The 17,371-nt window shown below is 42.2% G+C and overlaps 1 protein-coding gene across 1 annotated transcript in view; it reads left to right on the top strand.

The window, feature by feature from the left end:
• MGAM2 (maltase-glucoamylase 2 (putative)) overlaps window positions 1-17,371 on the top strand; it is a 95,656-nt gene that overhangs the window by 47,766 nt on the left and 30,519 nt on the right. Inside the window, exons 23-33 of the mRNA XM_018047487.1 lie at window positions 968-1,135; window positions 2,600-2,755; window positions 4,065-4,202; window positions 4,257-4,346; window positions 7,402-7,556; window positions 9,107-9,275; window positions 9,826-9,922; window positions 10,385-10,497; window positions 10,955-11,080; window positions 12,772-12,900; window positions 14,590-14,697. Coding sequence (XP_017902976.1) covers window positions 968-1,135; window positions 2,600-2,755; window positions 4,065-4,202; window positions 4,257-4,346; window positions 7,402-7,556; window positions 9,107-9,275; window positions 9,826-9,922; window positions 10,385-10,497; window positions 10,955-11,080; window positions 12,772-12,900; window positions 14,590-14,697 — 1,449 coding nt within the window. The remainder of the gene's footprint in view (window positions 1-967; window positions 1,136-2,599; window positions 2,756-4,064; window positions 4,203-4,256; window positions 4,347-7,401; window positions 7,557-9,106; window positions 9,276-9,825; window positions 9,923-10,384; window positions 10,498-10,954; window positions 11,081-12,771; window positions 12,901-14,589; window positions 14,698-17,371) is intronic.

Here is a 17,371-nt window from a genome sequence, read left to right as displayed (position 1 = left end):
CCTATTTTGAGTTAATTTTTTTAGATTAAATTTAAAAGAAAATTTTGGGCCACACTGTAGGTCTTGCGGGACTTTAGTTCCCTGATCAGGGACCGAATCCAGGCCATGACAGTGAACGCACCAAGTCCTAACCATTAGACCACCAGGGAACTGCCAATTTTGAGTTAATTTTTATATAAGACATGAGGTTTAGGTTGAATTTTGCGTTTTGCCTATGGATGTCCTATTGCTCCAGCATCATCTGTTGAAAAGGCTGTCCTTTCTCCATTACATTACTTGTGTAAAAAAATCATTTGGACATGTATCTGTGGGATGCTTAATTTTTTTAAACATCCAAGTGTCCCTTTTTTTCTTCAGTCATCGGTTCTACCTTCTTTGTCACAGCTCAACTTTGTCCCTTTTGAACTGTAGTTCCCTGGATAGGTTTTCTACATTATCTTGGCTTTAGGCTCCTCATCTGAAGAACAGGGATCATTAGAGCCTCAACCTCATAGTTTGCTGTGAGAATTGAATGAGATGATACATGTGAAACGCTTAGCACAAGGTCTGGCACACAGTGAACATTCATAAATGTTAGCTATCACCATTATCATTAAAAGAAAAAATAATTATTGGGGCATGATTTTGTATGTGTATGAATGTGTGTATCTTTGCATGCCTATGGGTCTCTTTTTGTATGTGTGGCATCTTGTCCGTTTGATAATTCCATGGTTTCAGCAACATATTTTCTGAGTAATAGAATCAATAAAGAACCAGTAAACTAAAACAAGTACATAATATTACTAAAAGATTACTTAAAGACTGTTACGAGTCTTACTTGAAAAATCCCCTGGGGATGACCCCCCAGCACCATTTAGAACCTCAGAGGTAAAGGATCTCTTGGGATCTCAGAAAGATATGGAATGGTATTTGGACACAATCAGAATGAGATATACCTGGTCTCTAAACTGACTTCTTTTCCCCACAGAACCGTCTACAGGCAACGATTATACATGCTAATTATACAGACCCTGACAAACTCACATTTACAGATATCATGATCTTGGGAATGGACAAGGAACCTACTAATTTTACTGTCTCCCTAAATGATGCTACCACCTCCATTTCAAACGTTGTCTACACAGAATCAACAAAGGTGGGATATTGTTCCTTGCTGGGGTGCCCCTGTCAACAGCCCTTGCCTGAGCTCCTGACAGCCAGCTCGTTCTTGCTCTCTTAACTTTGGGTGGGCACAGAGACAACTGGCTTTCTGGGGAACCAGGGGAGAATGTAGAAGGAGAACTCTGTGCATGCTTGATATGGACCCTGGAGCTTTGCTTGCGTTGGGACTCTGAGGCAGGCAGTAGGAGCTGATACCCTTGAAGAAGGCAGTTCTTCTCTGGGCTATTTAAAAGTAGATGTGCTAATGTCAGATGTGACAGAGAAAATATGATTTAGTACATTGGCCTCGTTCTGGAGAATATTGACATCTGTGTTCTCTCATTCACATTAAGGACTTTCTTTGAAACACAGTCGCTATTTTTCCTTCCTATTCTAAACTGTTTTTATACCATTGCAGATAATGAGAATTTAATCAAACACAAGGAGTTTTTATTCTTTGTGTTCTTACGGAATGTTTCCCTTACACGATAATCTTTGAAAAAGAAAAATCCCAATCGTTAGTTAACATTTCAAGCACTGGAAAATTCACTGTTCCTTACAGCAGACCTCTTTTTAATTTTAATTTTATTTTTTAAAACTTCTTTTGGCCGCACAGTGTAGCATGCATGATCTTAGTTCCCTGATGGGGGATCGAACCCTTGCCCCCTGCATTGGGAGTGCAGAATCTAACCACTGGACCACCGGGGAACTCCCCGCCCCCTTCCACTTTGACAACACATATAGAAAAGGACAAGAGCTTGCTTTATAGGATTAGGCAGAATAGGGTTCTAATCCTAGCTCTGCTGAGCCCTAGCTGTGAGATCTTGAGCAAAACAGTAAACCTCTCTGAACCTCAGAGTTCTGATATGTAAAACTGAGATACTTGTATTATATTGAATATATTATAATATTATATATAATATATTTTTATTTATATATTATAATATTATATATAATACATTATATATATAGTACTACTGACTATAATATATATAGTCAATATATTATTATTCATTGCATAGGATTGTTTTACAGGACTCATAGAGACAATGCATATGAAGTGGTTATCACAGTACTTGACAGACTCAGTAAAGTTTAGTTCTCTAAACTGCCATTGTTAGTAAAATGTCTGAGCACCGTACCCAGGGGGCAATGAATCTGAAATGCCCGCCCTGCCTGTGACCTCTGTTCCTTAACGTGACTGAAGCTCTTTCAATTCAATATCCCACATTGGCTCCATGAGATCAGAAAGGTCTGGAGGAAGTCAGATTCATTTTCCCGACAGAGAGGTCGAAAGACCCAGAGGAGAAAAAAGAAGGTTACGAATTTTCCTCACCAAAGCGGTGTTGGTCAAAGGGCTGGTTTCCCCGGTCCCAACTACATGACCATCAGGGAAGGACAGTATCCAGGCAGCTGCGCCTCGTCTCGTGTGTCATCATGGCCCTTTCTCTTTCCTCAGGTGGTGAACATCACTGACCTCAAGGGACTGGTACTGGGACAAGCATTCTCCATTCAGTGGGATCTGCCGGTCAGTGACCTGCAGAAGTTCAACTGCTTTCCTGAGCAGCCCGCTGTCTCCGAGGAGAGTTGCAGGGAGCGGGGGTGCCTTTGGGAGGTAAGGGCCAGGAGCAGACTGCCCCAGTGAGCAGGAGGCTGTAAAAAGTGTCCCACAGGTAATTGGGCACCCAGCAAACACTTTTCAAATGTTGATAGATTAAACTGTAATCATCTTCAGGAAGCAAATGATGCTATGGCAGCTGATGAGGTGTTTTTATCAGCTGCATGTGATAGGCGATCAGTGTTTCATTCAGAGATCTGAATGAGGATCAACTCACCGACTCTCTCCTACAATCACACCATTTCAAATCCCACTTTGTTCTGAACATGGCTGTAATGCAGTGGGAATGCACTGAGTATTTTAAGTGATTTCCCCCTCCCCCCCCATCTATTGGAGAGTCCAAGCAGAGAGGTAAGGCAATGCTGTTTCTCTCCCTTTGAGAAATAGAGAGAATGAAGGCCAGAGAAAATCAGTGATCTCCTCGAGATCACAATAAGGGACAGCAAGGACATGGGGAACAGAGCCCTGCCTTAGGAGCCCATCACGATTGGGTGAGGCCAGTGAGTGTGTGTGTGTGTGTGTGTGTGAGTGTGTGTGAGTGTGTGTGTGTGTGTGTGTTTATTTTCTTTATTTTTATCTGTTTATTTGGTTGTGCCAGGTCTTAGCTGTGGCATGTGGGACCTTTAGCTGTGGCCTGTGGGATCAGTTTCTCCGACCAGGGATTGAACCCAGACCCCCTGCATTGGGCGCTTGGGGTCTTAGCCACTGGACTACCAAGGAAGTCCCTGTGTATGTTTAAATGGATGTATTCATTTGCTAGGGCTGCCATAGCCAAGTACCACAAACTGGGTGACTTAGAACAACAGACATTTATTATCTCAGCGTCTGGGAGCTGGAAGTCTGATATCAAACTGTCTGCAGAGTTGGTGCTTTCTAGGGGCCAAGAGGGAAAATCTGTTTCATGTCCCTTTCCTGGGTTCTGGTGGTTTGCTGGCAATCTGCAGTGTTCCTTGGTTTGTACAAACATCACCCTGACCTCTTCATCTTCACATGATGTTCTCTCCAGGTGCATGTCTGTGTCTCAGTTTCCCCTTTTACTAAGGACACTAGTCATATTGGCTAGCTCTGTCCCAATGACCTCATTCAACTTGATCACCTGCAAAGATCCTATTTCCAAACAAGGCACCAGGTACCTTATTCACAGGTACCAGGGGTTAGGACTTACCATTGCTTTGGGGAATATAGTTCAACTCATAGCAATGGACATAGGGTAAGAGACTGAGTCTGGTTTAACCACCTTCTTCTGTAATTAGAGTCTCGAAGCGTCATGCCAGAGGCTGACCTTGAAGTCCTCCTCTTGTTCCAGCCCACGACGGTTCCTGGGGTGCCCACCTGTTTCTATGACACCATCCCCAGTTATGCTGCCAGCAACATTCAGTACCTGCCTACGGGCATCACTGTAGACCTCACCCACCTGACAGCCTCGGAAGCTGCAGAAGCTACGGTGCCACCACCATCATCACGGGACGAGCTACCCCCACCTGCAGCCATAGCGAAGGCCGCCTCTGCCTCTGACACTCTCTCTGCAACCATCGGCTTTCTTCGCCTGAGTGTGATCTACCACACAGAGAACATGCTGCAGTTCAAGGTAATCCTGTGTCTCCATGGTTGGAATTCTTAGCTGACAGCTCCATGCAGTTGGAAGACATTGAAACATCTTTAATCCAAATCCCTCATTCTACAAGTGGGGCTGCTGAGGCCCCAAGAGGCGAAGATCAGAAAGTTAGGAGAGAGTTGGGGTGGGATGTAACCTTACAACACTGAGGGTGGTAATTTCTTATAATAGTGAGTGCTCTAAGTCATGAACATCCTTAAAGAGTCCTTCTTTAGCCCTGAGAAAAGTGTGTCTGCTGTGTGGTAAGTCATAAGTGGCAACAACCCACTTCTGACATCAGAGTTATTTCTCTAGCTGTGGTTCTTAAGCTTTAGCACCTGCACCTGTATCAGAATCACCTGCAGATCTTGTTAAAAGATGGCTGGGCTGACCCCCGAGAGTTTCCAACCTGAGAATCTGCACTGCTAGCAAGTTTCCAGGTGGTGCTGATTCTGTAAGTTAAGAGGCCACTCTTGGAGACCTACTCAGCTCAGTTCAGTTGCTCAGTCATGTCCAACTCTTTGTTGACCCCATGGACTGCAGCATGCCAGGCTTCCCTGTCCATCACCAACTCCTGAAGCTTGCCCAAACTCATGTCCATCAAGCTGGTGATGCCATCCAACCATCTCATCCTCTGTCATCCCCTTCTCCTGCCTTCAATCTTTCCCAGCATCAGGCTCTTTTCCAATGAGTCAGTTCTTTGAATCAGGTGGCCAAAGTATTGGAGCTTCAGCTTTAACATCAGTCCTTCCAATGAATATTCAGGGTTGATCTCCTTTAGGATTGACTGATTTGATCTCTTTGCAGTCCAAGAGACTCTCAAGAGTCTTCTCTCTGCTCTAATAAAAATGCAGTCTGAACCATGGGTCTTCATTGCCACATGTGGGGTCTTTTGTTGTAGCATATGGACTCTCTAATTGTGGTACAGGGGCTTAGTTCCATGACCAAGGAAGGAACCCACATCCCCTGCATTGCAAGGCAGATTCTTAACCACTGGACCACCAGGGAAGTCCCCACATGTTTTCTAATAACTATAGCTTTAAAAATATATTTGGAAAAAAATTAATGAAATTTATTTTAGTGACATTTTATTTAACCAGTATACTAAAATATTATCATATCACCATGTAATCCAAATACAATTTAACCATACTATGTCCTCAAAATTTGCTGTGTATTTTGTACTCATGCTGCTGCTGCTGCTGCTAAGTCGCTTCAGTCACGTCTGACTCTGTGTGACCCCATAGACGGCAGCCCACCAGGCTCCCTCATCTCTGGGATTCTCCAGGCAAGAACACTGGAGTGGGTTGCCATTTCCTTCTCCAATGCATGAAAGTGAAAAGTGAAAGTGAAGTAGCTCAGTTGTGTCCGACTCGTAGCAACCCCATGGACTGCAGCCTACCAGGCTCCTCCATCCATGGGATTTTCCAGGCAAGAGGACTGGAGTGGGTGCCATCGCCTTCTCTGGTTTTGTACTCATAGTGAGTCTCAATTCAGACAGCACTTTCAAGTGCTTCATGGCCACATGTGGTGGGTACCTCCTTGGACAGGTCAGCTCTAGACTTTGCTTTTCACACTTTAGTGTTTAATGAGTCACCTCAGAGATCTTATGAAAATGAAGAGCCAGATTCAGAAAGTCTGGGGTGAGGCTGAGATTCTGTGGTCTTAACAAGTTCCCCGGCTGGTGGGGCAGAGGTTAAAGCGTCTGCCTGCAATGTGGGAGACCTGGGTTCGATCCCTGGGTCAGGAAGATCCCCTGGAGAAGGAAATGACAACCCACTCCAGTATTCTTGCCTGAGAATCCCATGGACGGAGGAGCCTGGTGGGCTACAGTCCATGGGTCGCAAAGAGTCGGACAAGACTGAGCGACTTCACTTTCACTTTCTAACAAGTTTCCCGGTAATCCTGTTTAACATTGTGAAATATTGTGAAAGCTGCTTTTGACCTGACAAACACAATATTGAGAAGCAAAGCTTTAGAGAAAACTTGTCTGAAACAGGAGGTAAGGGGACAAGGGCACAAGAGAATAACAAAACCTGAGGACAGGACGTAAACTGATTAGATCCAAATGGGTCCAAAATGGCAGACAAATCAATTTCCACTAGACTTTGAGCCTCAATATAGGATCTTTGTAACACATAAGCAAGCTAAATGACACACCCACAGGCACCGTGACAATTCTGAGGCTGACTATAAAGTGCTGAAAAATGGGTGGTGGCTCAATTCATGGAAATCCCTGCCCATTCCCTGAAGTAGTTGGAATAACCCTCCCACTCATTAGCCCATGAAATTACCCAGCCCATAAAAACTAACCATGCCATATTTTGAGGTGGTTCTTGCATTCTGAGGTGGCCCACACTCTGTCTGTGAAGCGTGTTTCTCTCTAAATAAACCCACTTCTTACCTATCAAGAAAAGAGACTTGTTTGAAGTGTAAAAAGTTGGCTAATAATATGATAAGGAAGAGGATGCTTGCTCATCCTGGCACTACTCCAGGGCCTCCAACAACACTCTTCCCTTGTCTCATTTTTCCCACACAGTTTTCTCTAATTTTCCTACCTGTCAGGTAGAGAGGAGCAAGCAGTGGGTACAAGAGAGCCATCTTAGGGATGGAAAAACTGTACAGCATCTGGAAGTTCCCCCAGGAAGAAGACCTCAGTGTCCATAAGTAAATTCAATTTTCTAATTTCTAACATATACTCACATGCTCACACATAAGGTACTGTATACACATGCATGTTCCCATACCACACCCTCATAAACACACACACACACATACATTCTATCCATGAGATTCTATACCCTTATATCACAAATTTTTTAGAAATGTCCTTGCTGGCTTTGAACAGGTCATATTGAGGCATTTTTGGAGTTCAGGCTCCATATTGGGCACAGTAGGTGTGTAGGCCTCACACTTGTTTGTTTCAGGATATTTGAGGCCTCCTGATATGATTCAGACCATGGAAACTGAATTGTATTTGATATAAGCTGGCACAAGGAATTGTAGGCCTGAGATTCCATGAAGAAGCTTCCTTCTCTCTTCTTGGCAGATCTATGATCCCACTAATAAAAGGTATGAGGTCCCAGTGCCTCTGAACACCCCTTCATCTCCAGTGGGCTCCCCTGAAAACTGTCTGTATGATGTCAAGATTCGGAACAATCCTTTTGGGATCCAAATTCGAAGAAAAAGCTCCAGCACTGTGATGTAAGCACTCTTTATTTGGTTCTAATTAGAGTGGTTCTAGATCTAATTGTAGTGGCTCTCGTGAATGAGAGTGAAATATTAATTTTAGAGGCTCTATGTCAATATGTTTGATGAAGAATGTATCTATTGCCCCTACTTCAATAAAAATTTTATTTGCCATTAGACCTTGACAAGAAAAATGAATCAACCAAAGGTTTACAAAAGCTAATTAAGTGGTGCTTGTTTTTAGGGAAAGGAAAATACATGTTCTATTCTTTGTTCCTGTTAAGTAGGACAGGAAACTCTATTTAATAAGTATGACATTATCTGTGATAGAAATCAGTTCTATATACCCTCATTAAGAAATAATAACAGAAGAGTCAGGAGAGAAGGACAAAGGTTACTGAGGCTTCAGTGAAATGGCTTCTTACAGTCTTTGCTTCTATCGACACTCAAGACTCAAAGCCTCTTCACAGTGTTAAGCATGAAAGGAGTTGTCATCTCTCATCCCTTGCCCTGCTGCTGAGTGGAATGGAGTGAAGGTCTGGATTTTGCCTGGGGCTGAGGTTCCCCATCCATGGAGAAACTGTGACCTGGGTGCACACGTGTGCTTTCAGCTCTCTCTGACTGTATGCCTGACTTTCTATCTGTTCCCTTCTTTGGTAATGTCAGGTGAGTGTATGCTCCTCGGTTCTGTCTCGTCCACAACAAAGATTTGGAGTGACGGACATTAAAGCTCTCAGCGTGTCACAGCTCTTGGGTCTTGGACAGACTGTGTTATAGCTCTCAGGTCTCAAATGGACCGTGTTATAGCTCTTAGACAAATCAGTGTTACAGCTCCATTTTATTTAGATAATAGCAGGAAAATCCATCTTCGAGGTGTGAGGGCATGTCGACCCAAAGACAGGAAGGGAAGAATGCCCCAGCATGCAGGAGGGGGGAGAGAGAGAGAGAGCGCCCTTTGGCTCCTCTTTTTATATGTTTTCCCCTCCCCCGGGGCCTGCCCTATGCAAATTGGGCTCGCCAGAAGTGCTGTTTGTTCTCCCTGAAGTCCTCACTCTGGTCCTTGGATCTTCCTTTGACCTTCCTTTGTTCTATTTTTGCGGGCTTTTCCCTTCCTTGACTTTTAGCCACCACCGTTTTGGACTCCTGTTTCCTATTCTAACTACCTAACAGTAAGAAGTTCTTTGGCCAATCCAGAAAACCATTCTAAGAGTATCACATTCTCTACAGAAAAATGTGCCTCTATCTTATCCATTCACTCATGCATTTATTCAAGCTGATATGCTGGGCAAGGAGAAGTAGAAATACAGAGATGAGGGTGATGTGGTCCTTGTTGTCCAGGAACCCAGGACCAAGTAAAGGAATTCTCAGCCTTGCAAAAGACAGATAACAAATAAACATGCCAGCACAGAAACTTGGCAGCAAATTATGGCCCTTGTTATGACCTGGGTCATCTCACAGTATTTGAACATGGATCCAGATATTCAGCTACTCAGGAGGCTTCATGGAGCCCATGTTTGTGCTGGCCTGTGCCCAGCTCTGAACCAAGGTCTGCTCTCGTGTTGCAGTTGGGACTCTCAGCTCCCTGGATTCACCTTCAGGGACATGTTCCTTTCCATCTCCACACGCCTCCCCTCTCAGTACCTCTATGGCTTTGGGGAAACTGAGCACACAACTTTCAGAAGAAACATAAGCTGGCACACGTGGGGGATGTTTGCCCGAGATGAGCCACCAGCGGTAAGCAGAGACAAGATCATCAATATTTCTACTGTATATAAATTTAGTTTAATCCCTGTATATTTTGCTCTCAAATGAAATACACCATGTTTAAGGTTTTCTTTCCTTTCTGTCCCTAAACTACCTATTTATATATATTTCCTGTGGACTATGGATTTTATTTATTTCACAAACTTTTATTTAATATATTCTACATGTCAGGCACACGTAGAATGAGACAGTGTCTTATTAAGATACTGTCTTTTTCTCCAGATGCTTATAAACTAGTAAAAGAGAGAAAAAGAGAGAGAGGCAGAAACAATGGTAACACAGTGTAACCAGTGCTACAATAGATTTGTATAGTAATAAACAAGGAAGGCATAGGAGGAGAGGGCACTTAGGTTTTCACTTGGGATGGAAGGAAGGGTCAAGGAAGTCTTCACAAGAGACATGACATTGTACTGAATCTTCAGTACTGCACAGGAGTTTGCTGTTTGGGTTATGATGTGAACATGATTTCTTGGATTTTCTCTTCTTGATTATCCACCTGCTCTTCCCACAACTCTCCTAGTATAAGAAGAACTCCTATGGTGTCCACCCCTACTATATGGCACTGGAGGAGGATGGCAGTGCCCATGGAGTGCTCCTGCTGAACAGCAATGCCATGGGTAAGACAGACACACATTCTCTGTGTACCACCAGAAACATCTGTGACCACTTTTAGCAATCTGGAGTATCAACAGAGATAAGGAAAGTCAAGGGCAAGGGAAATGAGACAGACAAACTCACCTACCATTCATTCATTTATTCAGGTTTACTAAGAGCACTAGGCCAGGTATAAGGAGTATGATTTTCACTAAACACAGTGCCTATCTTGTATGACCTTATTTTCCTATACACTTAAGCTCTTTTTTCACAAAGTGATGTAAGGTGTTGAGACTGAGATTATGTTTGAGGTACCTGAATATCCCTCTGATTCCACTGCATGGGAAACAGCTTATTAGAGGAGGTGGGCATTAAAATAAGAATGTAAGAAAGTGAAAATAGCAAAATTTAGGGCAGATTCCCTGACTGGGTTATTTATAGTTCCAGGGATACTCCTCACCTTCTTTTTTCTTTTTTTTTAACAGATGTGACATTCCAGCCTACTCCTGCCCTGACATATCGCACCACAGGAGGCATTTTGGACTTTTATATGGTTTTGGGGCCAACCCCTGAGCTTGTAACTCAGCAATACACTGAGGTTGGAAGTTATTCTACCCATCAATATATCATCCAATGTTTGCTGGGTATTCCCATGTTCTTAGCACTGAGAAAGGCCATTTTCCCCTCCTTAAGACCCTTAGATGTCCCTACTACATTATTGCTATCTTTCCTGAAAGTTGGGATTTAGTGTTTAGGGGCTCTACAGGTGTATTGATATCCCATACTTCTCTGAGCTATTTGCCTTTCTGAGAATTTCAAATCAGTGATAACCACTGAGTTCTCAGGTTTCCTAGAGTTGATACTGTTTATAGAGACTTTCTATCATTCTGCATCTCTATGGTTAATCCATATTTATATGACTTTCTTATTTTTCTTGACTGAGGCCTCTTAGATGAGATAGCTTCATAGAAGAGCTCAAGCTGCTTCAAGTAGAAGCCAATCATCTTTTCTTCCCAAAGAAATGTAATTGAGTCTATTTTTCTTTTTTATTTTAGTTGATTGGTCGGCCAGCAATGATTCCCTATTGGGCCTTGGGATTCCACCTGAGTCGCTATGGATACCAGGATGATTATGAAATCGCCAGTTTGTATGTTGCAATGACGGCTGCTCAGATTCCCTACGTATGATACCCTCATTCAGTCTGTGGTTTAATTAGTGGTGGGAATTTGTGGCTAAGTATAGATTGGAAAATCTTCATAGAAAGTCATTCAAGTAGTGATGACTACTTTAGTATGAAGAAAAAGTGTAGCTGTGGAGCTAGAAACATTACCTCTTAAATTTATTTCAGGCAACCCTTTAAAATCAAGGGTTGCAGACTCAGAGTTGCATAAATCCTTCAGCAGTTTGAGGGATGCTTGGGGGATATTGTTCCTGCCTCTTGCCAGGAATATCCTGCAGTAGCCATGGCTGGGCTTTGAGGCATGACTTTGGGGCCTGAAAATCATCTCAAGATTATAACCATTTTAGGAAATTGTACTGTGGCTATTCTTGGAGAGAGTAGCTATAAAAGGACAATATGAATGAAACCAGTTAATACTAAGCCTTCACTTTTTCTTAAACACACACATACACATAAGCATATCCTACAGCTACAATCTCAGAACAGCAGTACACGCAGGCTAAGTCTTATCCAGCTCTTTGTGACCCCATGGACTGTAGCCCACCAGGCTCCTCTGTCCATGGAATTCTCTAGGCAAGAATACTGGAGTAGGTTGCCATTTCCTTCTCCATAAAGCCCTAGAAGTGCAGTCATTTGCTGTCAACAGACAGAATTCCATAAATAGCATGCTCTTTATCCTCTTGTAATGATCAGTTTCTCATCACGCAGTTGCTTTGCTCTCAATTCACCTCCTGAGGTTTTGGAGGACAATTAATGATTGGCAGCTGAGAATAAAATAAACATTATGATATTCTCATCAAAGATAATTTGAAACATTCATCTAGGCTTAATTTTTCTTTTTATAGACTGCTATTCTAGATACTTATTAAATATAAATTAGAAAAGATGGGAAAATTAAAAGACTAAAAAAAAATCCATGGATTTACCTCACAGAGACAACTAATGTTAATAATTTGTTCATTCATTCTTTCTGAGTTTTGGCTTATGAACAAATCTCTCCTCCCTCGAAGAAGTTTTACTTAAAGTCTTAAGGCAATACAGGTGGTTATCACTTTCAGGTTAAAAAGAATCATCATCTCCCCACCAGGAACTGAATACTAACTACTTGATGTTATTATCCAACAATCAAGGATTAAGTGAATTTCATGTGCCGAAACCTGAGTTGGTGCTTTATAGAGAAGAGAGAAGACAAGGTTCTTACTCCAGGCTCATCCAGTCAAATGAGAGTGGCAGAAATAAATACATTCTAGAAAACTAGAAAACAATGTAGCTCTAAATGTGAATAAATTCCGTCGGGTTTACTGGAGGGAGGGGGGAAAGACACAGATATGTTTCTCAGGCAAGTATGGCTTTCTACCCTTGAACATTCAACCATCATTTTGTTTAATAGGCTCACTGAGTTTGAGATCTGAAGAATGGAAAAGACATAAATTGAGGGAAGGAGTGGGAGGAAATACAGTTGGAGGAGCAGCATGAGAAAGAATGGGGACTGGTGAGCTGGATGTAGGGATCAGAAAGCAATTTCAATCAGCAGAATTGAAAAGTCAGTCTAGGAGAGTAACAGAGAAGGCGTTCAGCGAGGCCTGGTCTGGAGTCTGCAGGCAGCAGGGCCAGAGCCTGGCCAAGCAGTTTGTGTCCCCTGAGGAGCTCCTGCCGCAGGGGCCCAAGTATCCTGCTTGCTTCCTTCTACAGGATGTCCAGCATGTAGACATTGACTACATGGACCGGAAGCTGGACTTCACCCTCAGCCCCAGCTTTCAAAATCTTGGTCTCCTGATTGAGCAAATGAAGAAAAATGGCACGAGATTTGTTCTTGTTCTGGTAGGTATTTAGAAAGATTAGATCCTGTTTTCTGCTTCTATAGTTCAAAACTAGTACCATTGAGGGAAACTGGAGGAAAAATACAGAAGACCTCCCTGAACATTTTTTGTAACTTCTTATGAATCTATAAGTTTTTTAAAGTATTAAAAAGCAAATAAACAAAGGAAGAATGAATGAAAATGGCTTTTAAAAGATGATGGATTGCAGTATTTATTTTTCATAACTGTGTTGTTTGGAGGTAATTTATTGTTACATTCTTTTGGTAGAGTTAGAAAACTGAAATGCTAGTTAACAGCCAAAAGTACAGAAGAGTGTGTAACACTAGATATAGCCTCCAAAACACACACACACACACACACACACACACACACACACAGTAAAGGAGAGAGTGTGTGTTTCACTGTTTCAGGCTATGCCTCAGAGAAAATAGCTGTATCTTAATCTCATTTTTCCCTTAGGGGCTCAAAAACCTCTTAAGATACCATTACCAATACTCAACAATGGTGAGGTTTAAGGGACTTATTTCTTCTTAATTAAATTCACAAACAACTGATTTAAGATCCAGAATATCAGCTTATTATTTCATATTGGGGGCTTACCAGGTGGTACAGTGATAAAGAATCTGCCTGCTAATGCAGGAGACAAGAGGCAATGATTCGATCCCTGGATTGGGAAGATCCCCTGGAAGAAGAAATGGCAACTCACTCCAGTATTCTTGCCTGTGAAACCCCATGGGCAGAATGAGCCTGGAAGGCTACAGTCCATGGGGTCACAAAGAGTTGGGTTTGCCTGAGCGACTGAGCACATGTTTTCCATTGGAAGCTGTATCTTGTCAAACACAGAAGTAGTTACCTACAAATGATCCTTCCTTATAGCCTCCAGGAATTACAGCATTATTCTCTGACTTTTGTTCATTCATTCATTCAAGTATTGACTAAACATTGGGTCTTTGAAAATCACTCTTCTAAAAAATGTATTTATAATCTAAGAGAATACGATGTCCTAAAGGAAAAAAAAAAAAGATGTCCTTTTCCTTACAGAGATTTTATTCTTTTGGAGTGAGACCTCCAATAAATAAACATTAAAAAAAGATAGTTCCAGATAGGTGGTGACAATTTCTATGACAGTTGTGAAATATGATGCTATTTAGAGAGCAGTTGAGGCAGGTATGAGATAGACTGAACAGGGAAGAGAACTTGAGAGAGACAAGTTGGGTCACAGAATAGGAGAAAGGAATTTCATGTTCTTAAGGACTATTGCCATTACATTGTGGAAACACAATCAATTAGACTTCTCCACTTGAGAGTAATGTTTTATTAACCTGGTTTATCTCCAGGAATTGTTTTCGAACATTAGCATACACTTTTTCCTCAAGAATGTTATAGAGAGGGACTTCCTGGTGGTTCAGTGGCTAAGACTCCACACTTCAATGCAGGGAGCGTGGGTTTGATCCCTGGTTGGGGAACTAAGATCCCACATGCCACACGTTGCAGCCAAAAAAATAAAAGAATAATGTTATAGAGAAACATCAATAAAGTTTTTTGCTCTCAGTTATCCATGGGATGTGTGTGTGGTGTTGTAGTTCTTTCTCACCATTTCTTTCTGTACTGTGAATTGTTAAAAATTTAGAGAGGAGATTTCTTGGTGACATTTGTCTCATGTCTGCTGTTCTAAACCCTTTCCCTGCAGGACCCAGCCATTTCTGGCAATGAGACCCAGTATCTCACATTCACCAGAGGGAAGGAAAGTGATGTGTTCATCAAATGGCCAGACAACAGCGATATCGTCTGGGGAAAGGTAAGATTTTGGATAAGGTGCCTGTAATTAATCAGTATCACAATTGATTAAAAGAGATGCAATAACTCTTGGCAATATATATTGGGTAATTTATAAATTGTGAATGAGTAGAAATCTGTCTGATACTGATTGGCTCAATAAACATTAACAAGGCTAAGGTTTCAGGTCTAATCCTCTAAAATATCGGTGAGCCTTGTTTTATTGTCTGGAAGTATTCTAATGACCCACCCCTTATACATGCCAACTGGTCATTTAACAAAGATAAAGAACCCCTTTGAAAAGGACTTTGGAATCTGTCTCTCAGTCACCCACTCTCATCTTTGACCCAGGATGCTTAATCAGTATGTAAATAAATCACTGAATGCTATGAATTAATCTCCTTCTCTTATCTCCTTTCATTCCCTTTTGTGGTCTCAATCCTCATACTCATTGTTCGACTCTTAGCAACAAGATTTTAAGCGGACTTCCTGACTCTGGATGACAGTAGCTCTTAGCCAGGGTTGCTCTGTAAATATCTCATGCTGCTTCATCTTGTTGCCAAAACCTTGGCTTCTTGTCTACCGATGCCGAATAGGAATACAGAGGCAACATTTGGAGGAAATAGAAAAAGATTAGCTTTATTATTTTTACCAGGCAAAAGGGAAAAACAGTGGACTAGTGACTCAATAATTGTGCCCTGCTCTCTTAGGAATAGGGAGAGGTTTTATATCCTCTTGAATGTCTTGATTTTTTTTTTTTTTTTTCTGCTGCAAAGTTTCAAAATGGCCACAGCTGGCATCAGGCAACTCAGCAGCCAAGTCTGGTGTCCCTGAAGTTATCAACCCAGGACCTTCTTTCTGAAATGGAGAATGCTACAGGAGTGTAGGAGGAGAAGAATGCCAAGTAGAGTATAATCTATATGGAATCAGAGAGTAATTAGCTTTGTGAAGGACAAGTCCAGCTACAAGTGTCTGTTAGTTCAGTTCAGTTCAGTTGCTCAGTCGTATCCGACTCTTTGCAGCCCTACAGGAGTGTAGGAGGAGAAGAATGCCAAGTAGAGTATAATCTATATGGAATCAGAGAGTAATTAGCTTTGTGAAGGACAAGTCCAGCTACAAGTGTCTGTTAGTTCAGTTCAGTTCAGTTGCTCAGTCGTATCTGACTCTTTGCAGCCCCATGGACTGCAGCACACCACACTTCTCTGTCCATCACCAACTCCAAGGGTTTACTCAAACGCATATCCATTGAGTCGGTGATGCCATCAAACCATCTCATCCTCTGTCGTCCCCTTGTCCTCCTGCCCTCAATCTTTCCCAGCATCAGGGTCTTTTCCAAGGCGTCAGCTCTTCACATCAGGTGGCCAAAGTATTGGAGCTTCAGCTTCAGCATCAGTCCTTCCAATGACTATTCAAGACTGATCTCCTTTAGGATGGACTGGTTGGATCTCCTTGTTGTCCAAGGGACTCTCAAGAGTTTTCTCCAACACCACAGTTCAAAAGCATCAATTCTTCGGCACTCAGCTTTCTTTATCGTCCAACTCTCACATCCATTTATGACTACTGGAAAAACCATAGCTTTGACTAGATGAACCTTTGTTGGCAAAGTAATGTCTCTGCTTTTGAATATGCTGTCCAGGTTGGTCATAACTTTTCTTCCAAGGAGTAAGCGTCTTTTAATTTCATGGCTGCAGTCACCAACTGCAGTGATTTTGAAGCCCCAAATAATAAAGTCTGACACTGTTTCCACTGTTTCCCCATCTATTTGCCATGAAGTGATGGGACTAGATGCCATGATCTTCGTTTTCTTAATGTTGAGTTTTAAGCCAACTTTTTCACTCTCTTCTTTCACTTTCATCACAAGGCTCTTTAGTTCTTCTTCACTTTCTGCCATAAGGGTGGTGTCACCTGCATATCTGAGGTGATTGATATTTCTCCCAGCCATCTTGATTCCAGCTTGTGTTTCTTCCAGCCCAGCGTTTCTCATGATGTACTCTGCATAGAAGTTAAATAAGCAGGGAGACAATATACAGCCTTGATGTATTCCTTTTCCTATTTGGAACCAGTCTGTTGCTCCATGTCCAGTTCTAACTATTGCTTCCTGACCTGCGTACAGGTTTCTCAAGAGTCTGTTAGTAGTAACAGCTAAAACAATAACCAAAACCATTGTAGGCCTGTTTGGCTGGTATGTGCCAAAGGCTGTTCACTTGTTTCTGCTTTGCTGCAACACTCCTGCTCTGGGTTAATGCCCTGTTCAAGTGCCTTTGAATGTTTCCTTCCCAACTTGCCCAAATAATACCCGCACTTCAAGGCCAGCTTAAATGTTCACTCTTAGGAAGCATTCAAGACCAGCTGTGTTCTCCCTTTTCTGTATTGCAACTCTCCGAGAGTGTAACGTGCAACCTAGTGCTTCTGTTCCATCTGTGAGCTTGGAGAAAACAAGGACTGTTTCTTACTTACGGCTCAGCAGATACAGATTACAGAAGTGAGCCTGGCATGTAGTAAATGTTCAGTATTTGTAGAATGAATGAATGAATCAATGTATATAGTTGAAAAGTGGAAGTGAAGTCGTGTCTGAGTCTTTGTGACCCCATGGACTAGAGCCTATCAGGTTCCTCCGTCCATGGGATATTTCAGGCAAGAATACTGGAGTGAGTTGCCATTTCCTTCTCCAGGAGATCTTCCCAACCCAAGGATTG

This window comes from Capra hircus, chromosome 4 (assembly GCF_001704415.2).
Source record: "Capra hircus breed San Clemente chromosome 4, ASM170441v1, whole genome shotgun sequence".
NCBI lineage: Eukaryota > Metazoa > Chordata > Mammalia > Artiodactyla > Bovidae > Capra > Capra hircus.
This window is presented reverse-complemented; position numbering and strand designations above follow the sequence as displayed.